Source organism: Neolamprologus brichardi, chromosome 14 (genome assembly GCF_056152115.1).
Source record: "Neolamprologus brichardi isolate AB-2024 chromosome 14, ASM5615211v1, whole genome shotgun sequence".
NCBI classification, from domain to species: domain Eukaryota; kingdom Metazoa; phylum Chordata; class Actinopteri; order Cichliformes; family Cichlidae; genus Neolamprologus; species Neolamprologus brichardi.
This window is the reverse complement of record NC_142117.1, coordinates 26353921-26379795: the sequence shown is the minus strand read 5'-3', so window position 1 is coordinate 26379795 and position 25875 is coordinate 26353921. Positions and strand designations below refer to the sequence as shown.

General features: G+C 39.8%; 2 protein-coding genes across 3 annotated transcripts; both read right to left on the bottom strand.

Moving 5' to 3' along the window:
• Positions 1–11289: 11289 nt before the first annotated feature.
• LOC148098931 (extracellular calcium-sensing receptor-like) lies at positions 11290–15336 on the bottom strand. The gene is made up of 9 exons (XM_087851592.1): positions 15227–15336; positions 14663–14957; positions 14404–14490; positions 13901–14170; positions 13486–13692; positions 13119–13394; positions 12507–12734; positions 12287–12410; positions 11290–12200 (listed from the first exon to the last, which is right to left on the bottom strand). The coding sequence occupies exons 1-9, from the start codon at positions 15334–15336 to the stop codon at positions 11290–11292; spliced, it is 2508 nt and encodes an 835-aa protein (XP_087707718.1).
• Positions 15337–19984: 4648 nt separating this feature from the next.
• LOC148098930 (uncharacterized) lies at positions 19985–23041 on the bottom strand. Of its 2 annotated transcripts, XM_087851593.1 has the most exons (4): positions 22470–23041; positions 22065–22220; positions 20492–20584; positions 19985–20359 (listed from the first exon to the last, which is right to left on the bottom strand). In XM_087851593.1, exons 1-4 carry the CDS (start codon positions 22950–22952, stop codon positions 20045–20047), a joined length of 1047 nt encoding a protein of 348 aa, XP_087707719.1. In that variant the 5' UTR covers positions 22953–23041; the 3' UTR covers positions 19985–20044. The 2 variants fall into 2 exon arrangements, with proteins under 2 accessions (XP_087707719.1, XP_087707720.1); XM_087851594.1 differs by lacking the exon at positions 22470–23041 and having other exon boundaries at positions 22065–22249.
• Positions 23042–25875: the final 2834 nt, after the last annotated feature.

The window sequence follows — 25875 nt, the reverse complement described above, 5'->3', positions numbered from 1 at the left end:
TAAACTCCATTGTTGATCCTCATACGTCCACTTGCCTCACACCTTCTGCCACCCTCTGCAATGACTTTTTATATTTTTTTGTTAACAAGATTTCCTCCCTGCAGTCTGTCATTCCACCTCCACCTTTAAATCCCTGTGTTTCTCCCTCGTGCCAATCTGCCTTTAACCAGTTTGAGCTAATCTCTCTTTCTCAGCTGCATGATACAGTCTGCATGGTCAAGTCTACCAACTGTTCCACTGACCCTATCCCCTCTCGTCTTCTGAAGCAGGTCCTGGACTCAGTTGGACCTGTCCTTCTGATCCTGATCAATGCCTGTCTCAGCTCTGGTTGTTTCCCAACACTTTTTAAGCATGCCGTTGTTCAACCTCTCCTCAAAAAGCCTAACCTGGACCCATCTATACTCTCTAACTATAGGCCCATCTCCAATCTGCCCTTTCTGTCCAAAGTACTGGAGCGAGTTGTCCTCAGGCAGCTCCAGTCATTTTTAGACAACAACAGTCTCTATGAGAAGTTTCAGTCTGGTTTTAGAGCTCGTCACAGCACTGAAACCGCCTTACTGAGAGTTTTTAATGATCTGCTTTTAACTGTAGACTCTGGTTGTGCTGCTGTCCTAGTAACCTTAGACCTGACAGCAGCCTTTGATACTGTTGATCACAACATACTGTTATCCCACCTAGAACACTGTGTCGGTTTGAAAGGTACTGTCTTAAAGTTTTTCCAGTCCTACCTGGATAACAGGAGTTTTTCTGTTCACCTCGGGGAACTGTCATCTCCCAGAGCTCCTTTAACTTGTGGTGTACCTCAGGGGTCCATTCTAGGCCCCCTGCTGTTTACTCTGTATTTGCTCCCTCTGGGCGATGTGCTGCGCAAACATAATGTGTCCTTCCACACCTTTGCTGATGACATTCAGATCTACCTCCCTCTGAGGTTAGACTGTAAGGACTCTTTACAGCCGTTATTCTCCTGTCTGTCTGACATTAAGACTTGGATGACTCTTAACTTCCTACATCTAAATGAAAGTAAAACTGAAGTCATTGTGTTTGGGCTTCCTAAAGACCCCAACCTTTCCTTTTTATGGGACCCCTAACTTCCAAATGTACTTCCTCCATTAAGAGCCTCGGTGTTACTTTTGACAGTGCTTTTAAATTTGATAAACAAATCAGCTCCGTAGTCAAGGGATCTTTTTATCATCTACGAATTTTAGCTAAAGTCAAGTCCTACCTGTGCAGGAACGATCTAGAAAGGGTGGTCCATGCTTTTATTACATCACGGCTGGACTACTGTAACTCCCTTTATGCTGGTTTAGATCGTTCCTGTCTGCATCGCCTCCAACTGGTGCAGAACGCTGCTGCTCGCATGCTGACCGGTTCCAAAAAGAGAGACCACATCACTCCGGTCCTCTGCTCTCTCCACTGGCTCCCAGTTGCTTTTAGGATTGATTTTAAAATTTTACTGCTGGTTTTTAAGGTTCTTAACGGTACTGCACCTCCTTACCTGGCAGAGCTTCTTAGCATTTACCGCCCCAGGAGATCTTTGAGGTCAGCAGACCTGATGCTTTTAGATGTTCCCAGGTACAGATTAAAGACTAGGGGAGAGAGGGCTTTTGCTGTGGCTGCACCCAGACTGTGGAACAGTTTACCTCCTCACATCAGATTCTCCACAAGCCTAGGAACTTTTAAAACTGCTCTTAAAACTCACCTCTTCTCATTGGCTTTTAGCAAGGTTTAACTTACTGTTTTAATTTATTGTTTTTATCAGTGAGGTGTTTTATGTACTTGTGTTTTATTGTATTTTATTTGTATTTTATTGTACAGCACTTTGGTCAGCCTTGGTTGTTTTTAAATGTGCTTTATAAATAAACTTGACTTGACTTGACTTTAACAAACTGTCCTGGAGGAGGCAAAGCTATTGTGGTTTTCATAGTTAGGAGATGATTTGGAGTTATTGGTTTCAAACTGTTTGGATCATTGAGATTGTCTGTCGTCAACGGGCGGCTGTTTACTATTGCAGCTGCTTCATAGAGAAAGGTTCTGAGCGATGAATCGGTGAGTCGTCTCTTTGCGAGAGCAAGTGTGGCGTTGAGGACGTTTCTCACGGTCCGAATTTGTCGTTCCCATACTCCACCTGCGTGGCTAGCATGGGGTGTGTTAAACACAAAATCACATTGTTTTTTAGATAGAAAGGTTGTCAGTTTTTCAGTGTCTATTTCATTCAGTGCTGCACACAGTTCATTTTTGGCACCTACAAAGTTAGTACCTCGATCACATTTCATTTGTCTGACAGAGCCTCTAAGAGCTATAAAGCACCTTAGTCCATTAATGAAAGCGTCCGTAGTCAGGTCTTCTAACATTTCTACATGTACTGCTCGTAAGTAGAAACAAGTGAAAAGGAGAGCGTACCTTTTGTTTTCTTTTCTTGCTTGTTTGGTTAGGAACGGGCCGAAAACATCCATACCACAGTATGTGAAAGGCGGAGAGTGTTCAACTCTTTCTGTGGGGAGATCTTTCATTTTTTGTCCTTCCACAGCTCTCCTTAGTCTCCGACATGTCACACACTGACGGATGTAGTCCGATACTGTTTGACTTAGCTTGGGAATCCAATAACCGCTGGACCGTATTTCGTTCATTGTGAAGCTCTTTCCTTGATGATTTATTCTTTCGTGACAGTGAGCGATTATGAGTTTTGTAATATAATGGTCTCTTGGAATGACAGTTGGGTGTTTGAATGTGTTAGGAAGCGATGAGTGTTGTAGCCTTCCTCCCACCTTGAGCACATTGTCTTCGTCCAAGAAAGGATCCAAGTTGTACATTTTGTTGCTCTCGTGTAGTGCCTTTCCTTTGCTTAATGTCTTTATCTCATCTGAAAACGTTAGTCCTTGTAAGTTTTTGATAATCACCATTTCAGCGTTTTGTCTTTCAGTTACAGTGCTGAGTGACTTTGATTTGTCTCTGAGTAGGAAACGTTTGAGACATGCTATGGCACTGACAGCGTGTGACCAGGATGAGAACCTTGTGAGACGGTCACAGAGACTTCTGTGTTCTGTGGTTTGGCTGTTGAGTGTTTGCACTTTTCTCACCTCTGGATCTCCCACCAAAAGTTCAATAGACTCTTTAGTTGGAAGATTTAACTTCCTTTCCCATAAGAACTGAGGGCCTGTGAGCCAGTTTGATGATAGCAGTTCCGCTACTGATGTGCCCCTTGATGCTATGTCAGCGGGGTTTTCACTCGTCGGTACATAGAACCATTGCTGTGGTGCAGTATTGTTACGTATTTTTTGCACTCTATTGGCAACGAATGTGTGGAAGCGTCTTGCTTCATTGCTAATGTACCCCAGCGTGACCTTTGAATCTGTCCAAAAGAACTCTTCCACATTGTCATAGAGTAACTCTTCCTTTAGCATGCTGCTTACTGTGATTGATACTGCAGCTGCGGTCAACTCTAGCCTCGGAATTGTGGTAACCTTTGTTGGAGAGACTCGAGCTTTGCCCATTACAAAACTACAGTGTACCTCTTTGTTTTTGTTTATCAGTCTTAGGTAAGTGCATTGTCCATATCCTGTCGTACTTGCATCAGAAAAGTGGTGCAATTCTCTTTTCACCACATCTCCAAACGATGCAGGAACATAACATCTGTTTATTTGCAACCTTTTCAGGTTGTGCAGATCTTCTTTCCAGCACTGCCATTGCTAGTTGAGATGTTCAGGGAGTGGATCATCCCAGTCTGTACCTTGGCGGCACATTTCCTGTAGGATTCTTTTGCCGTTGAGAACGTACGGAGCAATGAAACCCAAGGGGTCAAATATTGCTGCAACTGTCGACAAGATGCAGCGTCTGGTTGGGGGTTGGTCCTTTACAGCTCTGTTGAAAGTAAAACAATCCTTTTCTATGTTCCAATACATCCCGAGTGCTCTTTCCGTTTGTGATTCACTGAATGTCAAGTCCTTTGTTTTGGTGTCTGTTGCATGTTCTGAAGTAGGAATGTCTTTGAGTGCAACACTGTTGTTAGACACAAACTTATGTAACCTTAGTCCACCCTTCGCACATAGTTCACGTGCTTCTCTTGTGAGTTGTACAGCATCTTTCACTGTCTCAACGCTTGTTACCCCATCATCGACATAGAAGTCTCTGGTTATAAACTGTGCCGCTACGGGGTACTTGGAGCTGTTCTCTTTGGCTAAACGTTTAAATCCATAATTTGCACAACCAGGTGACGAAACAGCGCCAAAGAGATGTACAGCCATTCGATAAGCTTGAGGTGGTTTGCTCATGTCTCCTCCTTTCCACCATAAAAAGCGTAGGTAGTCGCGATCGTTTCTATTGACTTTGAATTGGTGGAACATTTTTTCAATGTCACACATTAGCGCTACCTGATGTTGTCGGAAGCGGACAAGCACGCCAGTCAAGTTGTTTATCATGTCAGGGCCATTTAATAAATGGTCGTTAAGACAGGTACCCTTGTGTCTGGCTGAACAATCGAACACCACACGTAACCGTTCTGGTTTCTTTGGGTGATAGATGCCATGGTGCGGTATGTACCATGTCTCACCTTCAGGTCCATTATCATCAGTCTCTTCGGCATCACCCCTTTGTATAATGTCATTCATATATGTGACATAGTCCCTCTTGTATTTTTCATCGCACATTAGTTTACGTTTGAGCTGATTGAGTCTGCTCTCGGCAAGTTGTCTCTTATCTGGCATTTGTGGCCTTTCTTTAAATGGCAATGGCATTTCACAATGTCCTTTTTCTGTTTGTGTTATGCCTTGTTCAAGTTTCTCAAGAAACCTAAGGTCGTCTTGAGACACCATCTTTTCGTTTATTTCGTTTTCTTTAAAGTCCTTTTCTAGTGCACGTATTGCATCTGCGGGAGTACATGGGGGCATTTCTTTAACAGTTATTCTGTGACAGAGACTCCTTGTTGTCTCTGATGCATTACATGGCACTGAGTTGCCAACTATGCTCCATCCTAAATCAGTTTGGATGGCATATGGCTCATTGGCTTTACCTAAGAGTACTTGTCTGGGCGCCAGAGCTTGGGGACAAGTATAACCAATCAGGAGACTCACCTCACAACTGAGGAGCGGTGGGATCTCATCTACAATGGACGACAAATGACTCCACAGTTTTGCCGTGTCACATGTTGGTATGTGTTCTCTATTTGCAGGTATGTAGTCCTTTGTGTAAGCAGTTGGGAGCCTTAGCACTGTTGCTGAATTGTAACCTCTCACTAGAAGATCACACACCTTTCCACTGCTTACTACTGCGTTTTTACCCATCATTGTGGTTAGTCTGAATTTTACAGGGCACACATTTGCTTGCAGTTTCTGTGTTACATCCTGATCTATAAAAACAGTGTCACTCTGCGTGTCTAGTAGCGCACAGACTAGTTTTTCTCTTTGTGGATTAGCAGCCGTTGAGACCCATACTGGGACTATCATGGAGGTGCTGACTGTGTGTTCTGCTCTAGCGATATTTAACGCCATGGCTGTTGCACTTTCAGGTGAGTTCCCTTGTGTTGCGTTGTCTATACTCACTTGAGCTTGCTTTTCTCTTTGCAGACTAATGCTGTAGTTCTCATCGTGAAGACAGGTCGGGTGTCTCTTAGAGCAGGTTTCACAAGTGAGGCGCCGTTTGCAGTCCTTAGCACTATGACCTTGCCTTAAACAACCATAACAATGTTTATTATCCTTTACATGTTTCTTTTTCATTTCCAGGGTCATTTGCAGAAAGTTTGGGCACTTTATAAGTGGATGCGACTCTTGGCACAGTGTGCATGAAGAACTGTTGTATATTTTAGTCTTTGCATCTCGTTCAGTTGTGTTAATGTTGAATACACTTGCCTTGTTTCTTTTGACTTCTCTTGTGTTTCTTTTGTCATCATTTGTTTCCGTGGAGCGAAGTGCATGTATGGAAGTGACTGGGTTGCATGCTACTTCTGCTTCAAGCGAGAGAAAGGAGGCAAATTCACTGAAGCTGGGGAATTCACCACCGCCCATGAGTGTCTTTGTTATCCAGTCTGGCAGTTTATGCAACAGTTTCTGATTTTCTTCACAGTCATTGAGTATTTGCAGTCCTTTCACGTGAGGCATAGCAAGTGTGCATGCATTCACAAAATCAGCAAAGTTCCTTAGACCATCAGCATCTCTCGACTGTATTTTAGGCCAACTAGATAACTTCTCTCTAAATGCCCTTTGTAGCACGAATGGCTGGCCGTACCTTTGGTTTAACTTTGCCCAAGCGTCGTTATACGCTTCTTCATCATTTCTGAAGAAAGTCCCTTCAAGGCACTTGCGAGCTGAGCCAGTTACATACCTTTTTAGATAGTACAGTTTATCTGCTGCTGACATGCCAGTTTGTTCAATAAGTGACATGAAAGTAGATTTCCATTCAATAAATTTTATTGGCTCACCACTAAACATCGTTGGTTCTGGCGTGGGGAGTCTATTTATTCTTATGCTGTCTTGTACCGCCTGTGCAAGCTGGCTGACACTAGGAGGGGCTGTTGGCGCCGGTATGGAGTATGATGGTACAGTGTGTTTGGGTGTGTGCTCTGGGTTCACCTTTTCCATCTTAACTGAATATGCATCATCAAGTTGTGATAACTCTCTGTTGTAGGCGTCCAACCTGGCGCGAGCGGCTTCCACCTCCCTTTCGGCTTTCAGGCGTTCCAACTCTGATGTTTGAACTGCCATTTGTTTCTTATGCTCCTCTTCTAGAGCCTTTATATTTTCCTTCTGTCTTTGTTCCTCTTGTACAATCTTGTACTCTGCCTCCTTTGCTGCTAGTTCTGCTGCTGCATCTGCTCGTTTTGAAGCAAGATGTGAGGCTGAAGACAGTTGGCTACGTTTTGATGCTGCAGTTGAACCATAGATGGATTGGGCATAATCATGTTCTAATAGTCTGCGTAGATGTTTTATTTCATATTCTCCATCAAAATCTCCATCTACACCGCTTATTCTTTCCAGGATGACTTTCACGATGTCATGAGTAACTGCTTCACATGCATCAGTTTTTCTTCGTATGTCTGATGAAGGTGCAATGTGACTTCTCATTTCAGTGTACAACTTTAGCAGTTCATCTTTTCTTTGCTCTACATCATCTGCAAGATCTGCCATTTCTTTCTCTGAAATGTCCAACTTTAATCTTTCTCTTGTTTCTCGCACTCGTATTTTCCATTGTTCATAGAGAGTTAATAGTCTTTTTTCTTTTTTTACTTATCTCTTCCTTCTGATAAGTTAGCATTTTTTCGGTTGGCACCTTGGCTCTTTCTGAACGCCTTGGAATCACGGAGTCACTTTGAGCTTTATCTTGTGGCTCATTTAATATTTGTTCTTTGTTTGCAAACTGTTCATTAATGTCTTCTTCTGAATCCTCCATTTAACTTTATTTTCCTTATGCCTTTCGCCGTTTTATTCTCTGACCTGCTTCTGTCATCTGCTGGACGTTGTGGGAATTGCCGTTAAACCTTGAGCCCTCGTGATGTAGCAAAATGGCGGCGGTCAAGCTCTTACTGTAGCATCCAGTCGAACTGAGAAGGCCAGAACTGATGGTTGTTGAATGACCTTTATTATTCCATGCCGTGTATCAGACAACGAACCAACGTAAGAGCTAGACAAACAAATAAAACAATTACCATGTTATTTATGTAACACCATTTTAACCGCTCATTACGCTGGTCTAACCGTTTTCTATTAAACTATATAATACATATTATGCATTTCAGATTGCTCAAATTAAATCATATACATTACAAACCTTGTTCCCCTGTCGACTGTAGCTAGAACCATTCGCTTTTGTACAATTTAACTATGTTTTTCTCTCCCTTTTCTCCGTTAGCATTAGTTTACCGTTTTCTTCCGTCTTTTTTGTACATCAAGTTGGTCGCCGTTACATCGTTCACTTCCGGTCACACGGGAAGTCACCAAAATAAAAGCACAGACGTTATATTACGTGAATATGAGATAGCTTTACATATCCGCCGTTACAATAATAAATAAATAAATAAGGGTGGAGGGGCTAAGGTCATTTAGGGTGGGGATGGTAATTCCACTGAGACCAAAATATTGCACAAAGACCAAAAATATTGGACATACCAAAAATATTGCACATGGGCCAAAAATATTGCACAGAACAATGAAAGACTGAGATATTGCACATGGGATGGCAGCAACATAGTTGATCAATAGCAGAATGGTTGTATGGGAGAAGTCTGTTCACACTCTTAGTTTGCATTACGAGTTCTGACAGCCCGCGGGAAGAAGCTGAGGATGATGTTGCAGGAGTGCATGGGGGTGCAGTCATTAGTGTAGATGATGTGTAGGAGTGGACTCAGCACACATCCCTGTGGTGAGCCAGTGCTGAGCGACAGGGTGGATGATCTCTGGTTGCCAACCATGATTGTGAACAGTCTGTGGGAAAGTTCCATACACATGTGAAGGGGGGGGGAGTCCAAGTTTACCAGCTTGGCTATAAGAATGTCTGGGATGATGATATTGAAGGCCGAGCTGAAGTCAATGAAGAGCATCCTTACTGATGTCCCAGGATTCTCCAGGTGATGGAGAGTGGAGTGGAGGGCAGTGGAAATTGCATCGTCGGTGGACCTGTTTACCTCGTAGGCAAACTGGTAGGGGTCGAAGCTGGGTGCGAGGCAGTGATTATGTGATTTAGGACCAGCTTCTTGAAGCAATTTGCAACCACTGGAGTCAGTGTGATGGGTTTGTAGTCACTGATGGTGGGGGATTTGGGGACTGGGACTATTGTTGCTGATTTCAGGCATTCAGGGACAGTGGCATGTGACAGGGAGAGGTTGAATAGTCTGATGAACTGAGGAGGCAGCTGGACAGCGCAGGCTTTGAGCACTCTACCAGGTATTCCGTCAGGGCCAGCAGCTTTCCTTTGATTAACTGCGCTGAACACATTGCGAACCTGGTGTTCTTGGAGGCTAAATGTGTGAGGGCTGTGCTCAGAGGAGGCTGTGGGCAGGGCGGTGTGCATGGTGGGGGTGACTGCAGCTTTCTCGAAGCAGGCAAAGGAGTGGTTAAGTTCCTCTGCTAATGAGATGTCCATGTTATCTGTATTTTTCCCATTGCACTTGTAATTGGTGATGTGTTTCAGGCCCTCTCATACCTTTCTGGAGTTGTTATGATTCTGATTCTAAAGCTGTTAGTTTGATGTCTCTCCAAACAATATTGACCGAACCAGCAGCAAAAGAAGAAAATCTGTTTTCTTCATTATTCGCTTGCTTGTTACGCACAAGTCTACCGTTGTTCACAGTGCTGTCGGCCGACGGGGTTTTTTTTCCTTTTATATACTTCCGAAAAGAAAATCTAATTTCTGCCGTTCAATACTGAACAAATTTAAACTTTTTAAAATTATGCAAAATGCAAAATGCTTAGCCGTGTCTCTAATAAAACCGCTGTAACATCAGAGGTAAGGTTCATGTGTTGATTAATGGTTTTCGTTTTTGATGTACTGCAGAATATTTTTATAAAATCACAGGCCAGGAAAATCACTCACACACCTTTGATAAGGTCTTGCGTGTGTCAGCTTCCTTTTTATAGATACAAAAATATGTAAATGTACTGATCGGAATTATAATATTTCTGACTGTCAAAATTTCCCAGATTCAAATCGAATTGAATCGAATCGAATCGAATTAAATCGAATCATGGATCGAATCGATTTGGGACCTTGTGAATCGGAATTGAATCGATTCTAGAAATCAGTGACGATACCCGCCCTAGTCGGACATACTCAGGTGGGGGAAGGGAAAAGATCTGAAGGCTTGCTTAATATTTGAGTAATATTTGAGTTGGTCCAAGGTGTTATTCCCTCTCGCAGGGCATTTCACATGTCGAACAAATTTAGGCACAGTTCTTAAGCATGCTTTGTTGAAATCCCCTGCAATGATACTCCCTCTGAATATGCCCATTGCATTTTAGAGATTGTGTCGTGCAGGTAGGCAAGGGCTGAGCTAGCATTAGCGTCTGGTGGTAAGTAGGCTGCTGTTATTAGGACTGCAGGCAGTTCTCTGGGCAAGTAGAAGGGTCTGCACATGACAGACATTGCCTCTATGCCTGGGGAGCAGACTGTGGTGATGATCTTAGTGTTTGTGCACCAGTTGTTATGTGTGTAAATGCACAATCCTCCTCCTCTGCTTTTCCCCGCTGTAGTCTTTCTGTCACTGCGGTGCATTGTGTGACCTGATAGCTGCATCGAGGCGTCGGGAATTCGCTATCGTAGCCATGTCTCTGTGACAACCAGGACACAACAGTTGCGTACAAGTTGCTGTGCAGTGAGAAGTAGTTTCAGTTCGTCTATTTTTTTGATGACCAACGTGCATTGGTCAGGAAGATGCTTGGGAGCTGTAGTTTGAAAGGCTGCTTCTTTATCGTAGCTAGCAGGCCCGAACGGCACTCCTGCTTTTGTTTGCGTTCCTTCCGCCACCTGCATTTCTGTGGATTCTTATTTCTTGGCAATAAGAATCCACAGAGCGCCGAATTTTCTCACTATCTCCAGGAGTATGTTGTGCATCCTCTGATAATCACTGGTAATGGGGATCTGGCTGTTGCATCGAATGTTGCATAATTCCAGATGGCTGTAGGTAAATTTGGCTTTACAGTAAGAAAAACAAAAGAAAAAGAAATGTGGAGAAAAGAAAAAGAAAAGCACCTAAGTGGAGAGCATAGAGCCGCTGCATCTGTGCGCGCCGCCATCTTGCACTACTCCCAGTTCTCAATGGGAGATAAACTCTCTGGATGACACGCTTCTTACAGTCTTTTTGGAGAGACCTTCTAGGAAACTGTTGGAGAACCTTGTATGTCAGGGAGCCTGGAATTGTCACTATAGTTACGTTTTGATTGTAGCACATTTTGAAATGGAAACAAACTGCACTGAAGAAAGTTGAGAGTTGAAAGTTGAGACCTGTATTAGTTGTTTTCTTGAAATGATCAGCATGGTTTTGATCACGATCAGTTCAAGACAGACCAAATATACAAAAATATAGATTAGAACTGCTAAATGAATTCAAGTTGAAAGCGTAGTTTATTAAAAGAGTTTCAATTACATTTAATTTCCGTAATAGGTAAATTTTACAGTGGAGCAAGCAAAGTCAATGCTTCTCTTTGAAAAGTCTGTTTTTTTGTATGTAAACTGCAATTTAAAAGAACAACAACAAAAACGACTAAATAACTGTCTTTAATATTTAACATTTCTTCATTTTAATTGTTTATTTAATTTTTGGTCAATAGAGTGCGGAAATTTTTTTTTTTTTGACTTGAACTGAAAGTTTTATGACACAATTCCACGGCCCATAACAGCTTTCTTTGTGTTCATCTCCGGTCTCAACAGGATTATGTAACATTTGGGGCCAAACAGTGTGATCAAGAGTCCAAAACTTGAAGCAAGAATGGCAAATACCTCTACTGCATCTGCAAGATTTCCTGGTGAGCTGATATAAGCAGGAACAAAGGCCACCCACACAGCACAGAAGATCAGCATGCTGAATGTGATGAGCTTGGCCTCATTAAAACTATCAGGGAGATTCCTCACCAGGAATGCAATTAAAAAACTGAGGACAGCCAGCACACCAATATAGCCCAATAACACTGCAAAACCAACAGTGGACCCAACTGCACACTCATACACTATCTTGTCATTGTGGTATTGGGTGTTCTTATGTGGAGTTGGAGAGGAAGAGACAAGCCAGGTAGTACAGATGACTGCCTGAATAGATGTAAGAAACAGAACTGTTCCTCTCTGCTGCATAGCACCAAACCACTTCAGACTGGCTCCCCCTCCTGGCTTGGAGGCTTTGAACACAGCCAGAACAACCATGGTTTTTACCAGGATGCATGAGACACACAGCACAAAGCTGATGCCAAATGCTGCATGTCTGAGCTGACACGTCCACATCCTGGGTCGTCCAATGAACAAAAGTGAACACAGAAAACACAACATGAGTGACATTAATAGCTGGAAACTAAGTTCTGAATTGTTGGCACGTACTATAGGTGTTCTGCAATGGCAGATAAAGATCCCCAGAACAACAGCACATATAAATGTTCCCAGTAAGGAGATTGCTGTCAAACAAATACCCAAAGGGTCATGATAGGAGAGAAACTCTGTTTTCCTAAGAACACAGTGGTCACGCTGTGGGTTTGACCAAAAATCCTCTGGACAACTGGTGCACCCCAAGGAGTCTGACAAAGAAGGGTTGATGTTGAAATGCATCTTATATTTCACAGAAATTAAATCAAATGTGTCATACAGAAAGACAAAGACCTACTGCTCTTGTTAGTGATCTTTCCCTCAGAACAAGGGATGCAGTCAAAACAGCATTCGGGCTCTCTCTTCCTTCTCACCATGTGGGTACCAGGAGGACAACTCTCACTGCATACTGATCGAGGTGGCTATTGGACATAAAAAAATAAATATTTATTGCCTGCTACAATTCTAAATATTGTAAATGTCATAAAAGGTATTTGTCAAATAAAAACATATCTAACCTGTTTGGATTCAAAGTTCCAGAAGATTTTGCCTTCATCAAGTGTGAGTTCTTCACCTTTTAAAGTTGACCTTTTAACCTCACCCACTTTCTGAATTTTAGTGTTTCCATCACGGAGCCACAACGCGCTAATAACATCATAAATTGGTACTATATCACCATTCTCGTCAAATGACACTTGATCGCCAAATGGAGTGGTGAAGTTCACTCTTTCCATGTAATAAACAAGCTGTTTAAAAGGAATGTATAATAAGTAAATTACTTTCTGCTCCGAAACTAATTATAGAACGAATGATTTATTCATAGATGGAGTATAAAATGATATCACATCTGCCATGGCTCCAGTAACTTTACAATGCAAACAGTTGCAATTTTTCAGTTCAGTAATCAAATATAATATTATATCCATGGTACCTACATATATAAAGTCATTTTTATCTAAGTCTCAATCAACCAAGGCACATTACTAATAATCCTGTACAGAAGTTAATGACCTCCATGACTTAAATAACTTAACTACTTTTGCTCACAAGTATGGCAAATCCCTTTTCAGAAAGTCTGAAAGCATGCAAAAACAATGTGTTCAAAGGTGGAGTGTACAATGACAACACACCTGCCAAGGCTCCAGTGACTGCAAAGAGGCACAGCTGTTCCCACTGAAAGGTCCTCTTCCTGGCTTGCACCGCAGCATGTCATCAAGGGAATATGCCAGTGCATAAACGGCTTTGTACACATTATACTCAGTTCGTAGGTTGGAAATGTCCAAGTACTCATTGTCCACATTTCCTAGATCTTCCTGTCCAGTGCATAGTGCACCTCCACCTTCCAGCCAGCCTGCTGGAGCTGGAGCAAATCTGCACTGAAATGTAAATTCCCAAAACTGATTCACCTGAAATATTTTGAAAAATGTTTATTACACATTAAGAAAATATATAATTGTTGTGACACACACACACACAGTAAAAATGTTCAAGTCTCACCAAGCTATTTCCGTAGCTACTGTCGTGATGTAGATCAGGATGTATTTGCAACAGAAAATCCCTGAGCCCTGGTATCTCTCCTTGACGAATGGCGATACCAAGTATACCACCCAGGTATGGCATAAAGTGAGGTGTTTGGAGCACAACAGATTCTGTCAAGGCCACGCTGGCTATCCACTGTAGACCTGTCACATTTTGCCTTACTACCTGTGAATTAAATTAGACCAAGTCTATGAAGTAATACTGAACCTCCAACTTCTTTACTGAAACAGTTTTTGATCTTTAAAATGAATTCTGAATTATTACATTTTTGTACTCATTTCTGTACTGACAATGATACGTAATACGTGTTTTACACAATATAATTATCAAGACCTCTGTAACTACTAATCATTAAAGTGTTTTAAAGTGAAACCTCGTCTATAAGGTGTATTATGCGACTAGGATGTTCAAAGACAATGACAACTCGAGCTGTAGAGGTTTTCATCACATTAACAATCCTCCGGAGTTCATCTGTGTCTTTGTCCCAGGGTAAAACCTCATTGTAGGCCAGGCAACCTTCACCAGACACACTCAGCTCAGACTGAAAGGATCTGGCTGCATGAAGCCCATAATCATCATCAGTGACAAGCAGACCTGCCCAAGTCCAGCCAAAATGCTTTAGAATCTGGATCATTGCACGTACCTAAGTGAATACAGATTAAAGTGTAAGGGCATTAAAAAGAAAAGAAAAACTTTAAATATAATTGCAATTTAGCTTTATTCTTTGACACAATACAGAAACGAAATAGAGCATAATTCTCAAAACTAAGTATATTATTATTTCTAATATTTTCATATCTTTCTTTGTTCTTCTTTTACACAGATATTGAAACAGACTTTTGCGTTTCCATTTTAATTTTGATGACAAATTTTTACCTGGAAAGCATCACTTGGGATTGTTCTAAAGAAGGATGGATACTTTTGACGGTCACTCAGGCAGGAACACGTGGCATAATAACTCACCTGTGAAAGACACAGACTGTATATTCGGGAGCTATCCATGTAGAGATATCTTTACTTTGTCATCATGACTGCATTATTAGTATTATTATTTTTTTTCATAAAATGGTTTTACATTTTCAATTAAATCAACGTAATCCAAGAAAACTGTTACATGGTCAAGCACAAAACTTACCATAGGTACTCTGTACAAGCCTAAGACGTTGGAGATGGCAATAGAATTTGTAGAGGTCGAATCACCCACAATCCCTATGACTGGAGGATTTCCAACACATGTATCATGAACTACAATTTGACCCTCTTGACCATTGGCTAATGACAATGCTCCACGGAATCCAATTCCAAGTTCAAGGCAGTTATCATAAAGAGTGTATCCCAGAGTCACATTCGGTAGCAGGTTTGAGTTTCTGTTGATCTCATCAATAGCAAACGCCATGGTCTGTGCGGACTTAAATCCTAGGACATACACACTAAGACAAGAAAATTTTAATTACTAATATGTATAATACAACACAGGTTTTAAATTACAAGGAAACAAGTGCCTTTTGAAAAAGTTGCAAAAGTAGAAATATTATAAACAATTAAGGATACTGAATAACAAAGACATATATTAAGAAAAAAATGAAAAAGAAGACGCATTGTGTAGTTATTTCAGATACAAAATACATATTTATACTGGCACTAAGTTTGACAGTTTTCTTATTGTATTTTTTTCATTCTGTTTCCCTTTCATAGTTACCCATGGCAAGTAGGCTGTTGTGGCTGCGAGGTAAAAGACAGATCAGGAACACTTGAAAAGAAATGGACTTGAAACAGTCCACCCAGAATCACATCTCCAGTTTTGTGCATCTCATTTAGATGAAACTGTCCCTGCAGCTGACAGGAGAAAGAAACCTGAAGAGTGGATAGAGTCGAAAAAACACAGGAACACAGCAAAACAACCACGACTAAATTGTTTCGCAAAGATGAGCACATGGCAGCTTTCTGAATTGTTGAGATCAGTCATTAGGTTTTATTCTTTGCCATTCCCTTTTATTGACTTACTGTGTTGTTTAATCTTGCACACCACCCATCAGGGAAGAAGGTGGAGTATACTTTTCATTTGAGATTGCTTTGTATCCAGGCAAATTCAGGGAACACTGTGAGTAAATTAGTCATCAGTAATAACTCACTGAAGAATTATCAGAGTAACAGGTGTTTCTGTGTGCATATCAAGTGACACAAAAGAAGAATAGCAAAAATAACATAACATTATTCATGTACAGCAAAGTTAACGTGGAATGTACAACAGAATCATATTAAAAACTCCAGTCCATATTTGATTTAAAAGAGAGGAACAACAACTTACTTATTTGATCACTACCCAGAGTTCATGGCCACAGTTGAATAGTTGTAATCTAAATCTAAGTTGTAATCTAAATTGACCTGTAAATTAAAAATTTAGCTCAGACTGTACAGTGCCTGTATCATTGCACGTTTCCCAAATCCATCAGTTTCCCCAAACTCGTGAACAAGATCCTAAGACATTTAAATTCCTTCAATTGGGGTAGTAATTTGTCCCAGATGGAGTTTGCATTCCACCTTTTCCGGCTGAGAACTATGGTCTCTGACTTGGGGGTGCTGATTTTTACACTTGGCCGCAAACCACTCCAATGCAAGTTGGAAGTCACCACTTGATTTAGCAAACAGTAACACATCATCTGCAAAAAGTAAAGATGAAATCTTGAGGCCATCATAGTGGAGAACATCCACCAGCCTGGACAGACCAAGATATTCTGTCCACACTTGTCCACTTTCTCAAACATCCTTGAGAGGATAAAGAGCTTGTCCAGTTTCACAGCCTGGATGAAAACCTCATTGTTCCTCCTGAATCAGAGGTTCAACTAAGAGATAAATCCTGCAGTGTCCTTCACAGTGTCATGATCCCTCAGCTCAGCTCCATTCAAATGTGAAGAAAAAGGCCTGAAATCCAGCCTTTGTGGTAATGTAAGATAGTCCTGTCACAGAGTTTAATGCATGTGCTTTTGGTGATAGTTATTCCTTCTTTAATCAAATAAGGGATCTAATCAAAATATAATCAAAAAGAAATCAACACTCTATCCAGCTGTTTTTGTCTGAGTGTCAGGCTCGAGCACCATTCGGAGAGGCTATGGAAAAAGACTTTCGGACTGCCTCAAAGAGATTCTAGCAAACCGTCAGGAGACTCAGGATACACATACAAGGTCCTAAATTATCAGTCCCCATTTTATCTTAATGACCTTATAGTACCAAATCACTCCATTAGGGCACTTTGCTCTCGCACTGGAGGCTTACTTGTTGTTCCTAGAGTATTTAAAAATAGAATGGGAGGCAGAGCCTTCAGTTTTCAGGCCCCTCTTCTGTGGAACCAGCTTCCACTTTGGATTTGGGATCTCTACTTTTAAGATTAGGCTTAAAAATTTCCTTTTTTTAAATCATATAGTTAAGGCTGGATCAAGTGACCCTGAGTCCTCCCTTAGTTATGCTGCAAAAGGTGTAGACTGCTGGGGGATTTCCATGATGCATTGAGTACTTACCTTTCAGTCACTTTTCTCAATCAACATGTATTAATAGACCTCTCTACTGATTCAGTAAGAGTACTAGATGCTACAGTTCCCGATAATGCATTGCTTTAAATGGAGAGAATCTTGAGGGATGGCTGTTATGAGGAAAAGCAACCCAGAAACTTTGCCGGCAGCACACATCGTTGCGTGCCTCAACTGTCGGTCTTTTACCCAAGCTAATCTGCCATTTTTTTCTTCTTAGGTTGGGTTTATGGATTAAAGATCTGATCTAAATTATCATATTAAAATTTGGGACACTTAGTCAGTGGTGGACCTTGGATTCATTGGGTGTTTTGGTCATTATCACTACACCCTCATCCAAGGAGCCCTGCCAGGGTTGGTCAGGCCTGGAATGTGTCACTGGTTTATGTTAAATTGTTATTTCTCTTCTTCTTTCTACTGTTTATTTTCTCCTTTTAATTCACTGCAACTGAGAAATAATACTTACCTCTTTAGCATTAATGGAGCCTAGGACACCATAGGTACTATGACCATAGCTACTGAACGACACAGGAAATCATTCCTGCCCGTGGCCATTTCCCTGTACAACTCCATCTAATACACTGTAAACACTGCAATAGTTACACCCTTTTTGTGCATGCTCTTTTCTACTCTGTAATATTCATTTCAGTATTCTTGATATTTATTTATAAGCACCTCTGTTAATTCTTGATATTCATAATTGATTGATATGTATATATTAGTGCTATTTCTTAATTCTTTAAGACCTACCATAGAACCAAGTCTGCCAAAGCGTATCTTTATATTTTTACATGCTGTAGTGCCATTTTTGGGAACATTTCAAGTTGCTATACATCAATACAACCATTATAGCCCAAACTTATGTATGCATTAAGTGCATAATAACTACACAAATTGCAAAAAAGTGCAATAAACTACAAAAAAATTGAAAATTGTTTTTGTTTTGTTTTTTACATATATTTCTAGTTAGAAAAATTTAAGAGGTTTATTCCTCAAAACTGTAAATACAAAAAAGTTGCACAAAATAGTTTGCAACAACAGGAAATTTATTTTGAGTGTCTTCACGGTTTTACTTTTGAGATACACCAATTTTTATATACTGCAGGAAAAACGAAAATAAATATTACAATGCATATTTGCAAAAAAAAAGCCAAACAAACAAAAAAACAGCATGTGCATTTCCAGCAGTGCAAGTTGAGTTCTAAGCATCCCAGAAACTATACAGAAAAGTCATAAAGTCAAACATGACTTTTAAAAACACCAGTATAAGATTATAAGACCCTGGAGGTAAAAAACTAAATTTTGCACAAAAATGACATCACTTCCAGTTTCGGGCAGGTAATGGCAGACATGCGATAGTTCGCGCTGACGTATATTCCAACGTAGGAAGTGTTATGAACAGCTGGTCGGATTGGCAAAGCGTGTTTCTGAAATATTATGTTTTTGTTGCTGAAAGTGCTTTTTATGCAATTTTTGCAAAGCTACATGTGGAAGGAGACCGTGACCTAGGACAAGCTAATGACATAAGATGTAAGTACAACTCCTCCGGTTTCATATGCAAAAAAAATGATTGCGCTAGCTTACGTAGTTGCAGTTCTACAGGCATTTAAAAATAGTTACGCAAAACGGAGTGTGCCCACTCTGACTGGTTTTAAATAGTTAAATTTGTAAAATCTGTAACATATTGTATTGTTGAAATAGTTTAGTCTGTTACTGTTACTGTCTTCGAGCAACTGCATTCGACATAATTGCCTTAGGGATTAATAAAATATTCTGATTCTTAGACCTAGACTTAGAGCTTTTATTGTCATTGTGCAGTGTCTTGTACAGCGAAATTGGGTAGCTGGACCACAAAGGTGTGAAAGTAAAGAAAACAATATACAACAAGGGGGGAAAAAGCAATATATATGTATACATTTATGTGAGTAAACTATATACATGGTGTATGTGTACACTCTAAGAAATAAAATGTTGTATTTACTCCACCCAGTTATGTCAACCGGTTCCACACAACTGGGTTAGTGAAATATAAAATGTATGATACATTTAATTTGAACAAGAAATTTTAAGTATATCTGATAACATTTGGATAATTAAATGCAAATCAAAACAATCATGTTGTATTAGCTAAATATCATAATGTTGATCTAACTAACCTTGTTGACTTAAATTGAGAAGACTAAATAAAACCTACTCAACCAAAACAAGCTCTACTTACTTTAAGAAACAACATGTTGTATTTACTCCACCCAGTTATGTCAACCGGTTCCACACAACTGGGTTAGTGAAATATAAAATGTATGATACATTTAATTTGAACAAGAAATTTTAAGTAAATCTGATAAATCTACTCACCCAAAACACGCTCTACTGAAACTATAGGATTAAATCACTTTAACAGAATTGCAACTTACTCTATTTAAGTTTGTAAATTAAATAAATCAAACACAAGTTTATTCAGTTAACCTAACTTTAATAACACTTTGTGTAAAACTTGTTGAAGCACACTTTGTGCAATTCAAATGGTTCTAGATCTTTTTTCCTAAACAATTTTTACATATATTCAACTGCATTTTAAGTGCAGGAAGACAAGATACAGAATGCCATGTTAAACTGAAATAATTAAAACTGGAAAGTGTTCTGATTCAAACATTTTTAACATTAACATGACTTAATTTAAGCTTGATTTGGCTACAATAAAAAGCCCACAATACAGCCCTGCAAACAGCAGGTAGAAATTACTTTAGTGTCATTTTTGTCCATATTTAGAAAAATAACCTTTGCTTCAAAACTTCAACTGAAGTCCAAAGTTAGGAGCAGTCTTTTTCAGTGTAGTTGGATGTTGGTAAAAGTTCAAGAACAAAGAACGCAGAAAAGTGAAAGGCCTTGCAGAAGTTCTTGTGGCAATTCAAACACAACAGTTTATAAAGTGCAAAGAGAAGGGTTCGAGAACCTTAAAGTTCAGTGTCCTCTATAGTTCAGTGCAGGCTGTTTCACTCAAGCAGTTTGTTTTTCAGAACCTGCACCTTCATGGATAGGTTGTTCCCATCCAACTCCATCAGCACCTTCTGAAGAAATTCAAATGTGTATTTCAGGTGCTTTGGGTAGCTCAGATTTAGACTGTAGATTAGTCCAAGCAGGAGGGCACACCCCTTTGCCACATCACTAAGAGCTTGCAGCACAGTGCATCCTTCTATGATGACACCAATGTCCTCAGGTGTATCTGCAGAGTCTGCTCCTTCATGTCTGACAACATAGACTCCCAAAGTCAGCTGCTCCGTTTCTCTGCTTGCTCCAAGATCCACATCCTTTAAATAAAAAGAAAAGAAAAAAATAAGTTAATTGCATACATATACATATGGACAAGTAAGTCCACCTTCCATTTCCAATCCTAAATTAAAAAAAGGAAAATAACTGATCGTTTTCCTTTTTTAACTTACCAAGAATTCCTTGAACAGGTCATCTGGCTTTTCATTTAAGTAGACACAGACAGCTTTCAGAATGCATTCCCGTCGAACATCAACGCTGGGATTCTGGTGGAGATAAGAAATCAATATGAGAGAAGTTTCCTATTTTGGTTCCTTTCAACCTCTTTACAAAACAAAGTCAAAAATATTAACACATAATCCAGATAAGTGATTAAGCAATGTTTCATAACTCACAACAGTGACGTGCAGTGAGGTTCATGATTGGTAAGGCACTGACTCCTCTGAGTCAGATAAACAAATATATGAACCCAAACCCAGCTTTTCAATTTTGATATTACGTGAAAGCTTTCATTTTTGCATCCGAAGCTTCTCGGATGAGAGGTGAAACGTCTTCAAGCAACTTGAAGAAGTCCAGACGCTTTTCTTTCCAAGCTCCTTAGATAACAATAAGAGTTACGATAAAACATCATAATAGTATTTTTGCCTATAAATCTATCAATGTAGCCTCACAAATACTGCAAATTAAACTTCGCAAATGTGCTATTTAGACAAACCAGCAGTTATTTATCTTATTGAATTGATGATAAGTTTGACATTAATGGAAGTAATAGTCTCAACTAAATTATCATATTTATTTTTTTAGAGGTTTGAAAGCAGTCTATCATTTTAATCACATAGGACGTGTGTTATTACAATATTGATAAGCGATGCAATAAGATGCCCAGCCCTACAGAAGATGCATTAAAATTTATTTAGGTTTGGTGTGTCTCATTTTTTGTGTGTAGTAAATAAATTGGTCAAATGACTTGGAAGCAATTATAGAAAAATCATTAATTTTACATCAATTTATTAATTTATAAATAGAAGATGCATTGAAATAAAATTGGTGCGTCTCATTGCTTAGGACTGATTTGGTTTCAATTTGTCCTTTCTGAAATTTACTGATGTTCCCTAAGTGCGCTGCTTTATCCACTGTGTCAATGGCGCTCTCAGTGTAATGTGATTACACTGTGAATCCATATACGTGTACCTCTCATGTTGCCTTTAGGGTTCAGCACTGCCCTCCATCAGCCTCACTCCATGCATTTTTGCAGCACATTTATGACCAACAACATTAAACATGTAACACACATTCGTCAAAAAAATTAGGTAGTCTACAGAAAGTCATCATCTGTATTACATGTGTAATCAAACATGTATGTTGGCGATTTAGAGAAACATCAGTGGGATTGCGCATGTGTGTGTCCGCGGTGAGAGACAGCATCATCATTGCCTCCTCTCAGCGTTTTACCTTGTATTTGAACAGAAAATCTGTAATGACAGCAATTTTGACCATAAAAATATTGAAATCCCACAGAAAGCAAATTTAAAATCTAGTGTACAAATTGAATTTCTCTTTTGTTTGTATTTTACTTCTAATTAAGGTGCCTCACTTGACTGCATGTCACTGATTCACATGTATCCACAAAATATTCAAATACACAAAATTTCAGTTGAAAAAAATTTCTGAGTAATGACAGACACAGAAGTTGAAGAAGCATTCAAATAATTTCAGAGCTCAATCAAGGTCAACTAAAATACATACCCCATCCATGGCTGCCATGATTAAGTTGATATTGCGTTTAGCTGTTCCCCCCTTCTTTTTGAACACTCTAAGAAGGTGGTCAGCGTAGTGGTCCAGCTTGGCCATGAAAGTCGACAACAAAGGGACCATGGTGATGCGGGTGAACTCTGCAACAACCTGAAACATATTAAAAATTACAACTAGAGAGTATTCTCTATTAATTTTATTAGAGGCCACATGCAAGAATGTTACAACTTTCAGTCAAACATTTTGTATCTTTTAAAATTAACAATTTACAGTACTTTGTTCTTCTTCGCCTTGAGGCAACTTTTGTTGTGATTTGGTGCTGTATAAATAAAATTGAATTGAATTCAAATACAAGTTCTTATAAGAATGACTTGCAATAACAAAGTTAGTAAGAATTACCTCAGTCTCTGAAAACAGGGCAGGCCATCTGTTTTTGACCTCTGCAATGAATGGCATGTCTTTGATGATTTCCTGTCTTCGGTAGGCAAAGGTTTTTTCCATTTTTCTTTTAATTAGTTGATCATTATTCTTCTTTTTGACCTCTAGTAGAAGAGCTTTCCTTTCTTCCTCAAGGCTCTCTTTAGTTTCACCTGGTGGATAATCCGGACAGAAGTTGACTTCTGCCTTCCGTGGCTTCTTCACCTGGTTGGGACCTGGACCCATGCCACTTCGCTTTTCTTTCACTGAATTAATGGTCAGCTCTTGGCAGCCGATGTTCCTTAGTCTAGTTCGATAGTTTGCCATTTTGTATTTCAGGCTGATTTTCCATCCATAATAGCCAGTGACTGAACCTTGCTCCTTTAAGCATGGATATTTTGTTATCAAGGCCTCCGCTACATTATCAAATTCTGCGCTGGAAGGATAGATTTTGTATTTGACCATTTCTGATGCCAAACTTTGCAATATATCAGATTTGAGTTTGGTACTTGGATTCAGAAGAGTACCGTTGTTAAGGAAGGCTTGGTTTCCTTGTTCTAACTGAAACTGCACCTCATAACTAAACTCAGGTATTTGGAATTTCAAGGGCCATGGTTGTGATCTCAGTGAATGAAGTATGAAAAGTACAGTATGAATAATGATGTGGGCTTCATAGATAATTGGCAAACCTTCTGGAGGAAACCTGGTCTTGTTAGGAGAGATGGCATCCATCCCACTTTGGATGGAGCAGCTCTCATTTCTAGAAATATCGACAAATTTATTAAACCCCTCAAAACATGACTATCCAGAGTTGGGACCAGGAAGCAGAGTTGCAGTCTTACACGCCTCTCTGCAGCTTCTCTCCTCCTGCTACCCCCCCAAAAACCCATCTCCATAGAGACTGTGTCTGCTTCCAAAAAAACTAAAAACAAACTAAAAACCAGCAACAAACAACTTAAACATTTACAAAGAAAGAACAATACAGTATCCACATCTGAACCAAAGAGTAAAACAGTGAAATGTGGATTATTAAATATTAGGTCTCTCTCCTCCAAGTCTCTGTTAGTACATGACTTAATAATTGATCAACAAATTGATTTACTCTGCCTTACAGAAACCTGGTTGCAGCAGGATGATTATGTTAGTTTAAATGAATCAACACCCCCGAGTCATTCTAACTACCAGAAATCTCGAAGCACAGGTCGAGGGGGCGGTTTGGCAGCAATTTTTCACACCAGTCTATTAATTAATGAAAGATCAAGACAGACTTTTAATTCATTTGAAAGCCTGATGCTTAACATTGTCCACCCCAGCTGTGAAACTCAGAAACCAGTCTTACTTATTATCATCTATCGTCCACCTGGGCCTTACACAGAGTTTCTGTCTGATTTCTCAGACTTTATATCTAATTTAGTTCTGAGCTCAGATAAAATAATTATTGTGGGTGATTTTAACATCCATGTTGATGCTAAAAATGACAGCCTCAACATGGCATTTAATCTGTTGTTAGACTCAATTGGTTTCTCTCAAAATGTAAAAGAACCCACCCACCACTTTAATCACACTCTAGATCTTGTTTTAACATATGGCATAGAAACTGAACATTTAACAGTGTTTCCTGAAAACCCTCTCCTGTCTGATCATTTCTTGATAACATTTACATTTACAATAATTGATTACGCAGCAGTGGAGAGTGGACTTTATCAAAGTAGATGTATTTCTGAAAGCGCTGTAACTAAGTTTAAGAATATAATCCAGCCACTGTTATCATCGTCAATGCCCTGTACCAACACAGAGCAGAGCAGCTATCTGAACGCTACCCCAACAGAGGTCGATTATCTTGTTAATAATTTCACCTCCTCACTACGTATGACTCTGGATACTGTAGCTCCGGTGAAAACTAAGGTCTCTAATCAGAAGTACCTGACCCCGTGGTATAATTGTCAAACACGTACCCTAAAGCAGATGACTCGTAATCTGGAGAGGAAATGGCGTGTCACAAATTTAGAGGATCATCATTTAGCCTGGAGAAATAGTTTGTTGCTTTATAAGAAAGCCCTCCGCAAAGCCAGAACAGCTTACTACTCATCACTGATTGAAGAAAATAAGAACAACCCCAGGTTTCTCTTCAGCACTGTAGCCAGGCTGACAAAAAGTCAGAGCTCTTTTGAGCCAACCATCCCTTTAACGTTAACTAGTGATGACTTCATGAACTTCTTCACAAATAAAATTTTTATCATTAGAGAAAAAATTACCAATAATCATCCCACAGATGTAATATTATCTACAGCTACTCTTAGTTCCATTGATGTTAAGTTAGACTCTTTTTCTCCAATCGATCTTTCTGAGTTAACTTCAATAATTACTTCCTCCAAACCATCAACGTGTCTTTTAGACCCCATTCCTACAAAACTGCTCAAAGAAGTCCTGCCATTGATTAATTCTTCGATCTTATATATGATCAACCTATCTCTAATAATCGGCTATGTACCACAGGCCTTCAAGGTGGCTGCAGTTAAACCTTTACTCAAAAAGCCATCTCTAGACCCAGCAGTCTTAGCTAATTATAGGCCAATCTCCAACCTTCCTTTCATATCAAAAATCCTTGAAAGAGTAGTTGTCAAACAGCTAACAGATCATCTGCAGAGGAATGGTTTATTTGAAGAGTTTCAGTCAGGTTTCAGAGTTCATCACAGCACAGAAACAGCTTTAGTGAAGGTTACAAATGATCTTCTTATGGCCTCTCACAGTGGACTCATCTCTGTGCTTGTCCTTCTTGACCTTAGTGCAGCATTCGATACTGTTGACCATAATATCCTGTTAGAGCGATTAGAACATGCTGTAGGTATTACAGGTATTGCACTGCAGTGGTTTGTATCATATCTATCTAATAGACTCCAATTTGTGCATGTAAATGGAGAGTCCTCTTCACACACTGAGGTTAATTATGGAGTTCCACAGGGTTCAGTGCTAGGACCAATTCTGTTTACATTATACATGCTTCCCCTAGGCAGCATCATTAGAAGACATAGCATACATTTTCACTGCTATGCAGATGACACCCAGCTCTATCTGTCCATAAAGCCAGATAACACACACCAATTAGTTAAACTGCAGGAATGTCTTAAAGACATAAAGACTTGGATGGCCACTAACTTTCTGCTTCTTAACTCAGATAAAACTGAGGTCATTGTACTCGGCGCTGAAAAGCTTAGAAATATGGTATCTAACCAGATTCTTACTCTGGATGGCATTACCTTGGCCTCCAGTAACACTGTGAGGAACCTTGGAGTCATTTTTGACCAGGATATGTCCTTCAACGCACATATTAAACAAATATGTAAGACTGCGTTCTTCCATTTGCGCAACATCTCTAAAATTAGAAATA

Bases quoted from the DNA above. Each gene is read 5' to 3' on its own strand.
- LOC148098931 (XM_087851592.1), bottom strand. From the start codon at position 15,336: ATGCACAAAACTGGAGATGTGATTCTGGGTGGACTGTTTCAAGTCCAT. The intron at 14,171-14,403 runs GTAAAAATTTGT...GTATTCACTTAG, and splicing joins TCCCAAGTGATGCTTTCCAG to GTACGTGCAATGATCCAGAT. The intron at 13,693-13,900 runs GTTTCACTTTAA...TTTAATTCACAG, and splicing joins TAATACACCTTATAGACGAG to GTAGTAAGGCAAAATGTGAC.
- LOC148098930 (XM_087851593.1), bottom strand. From the start codon at position 22,952: ATGGTCAAATACAAAATCTATCCTTCCAGCGCAGAATTTGATAATGTA. The intron at 22,221-22,469 runs GTAATTCTTACT...AATATGTTTCAG, and splicing joins CCCTGTTTTCAGAGACTGAG to GTTGTTGCAGAGTTCACCCG. The intron at 20,360-20,491 runs GTAAGTTAAAAA...TTTTATTTAAAG, and splicing joins ACCTGTTCAAGGAATTCTTG to GATGTGGATCTTGGAGCAAG.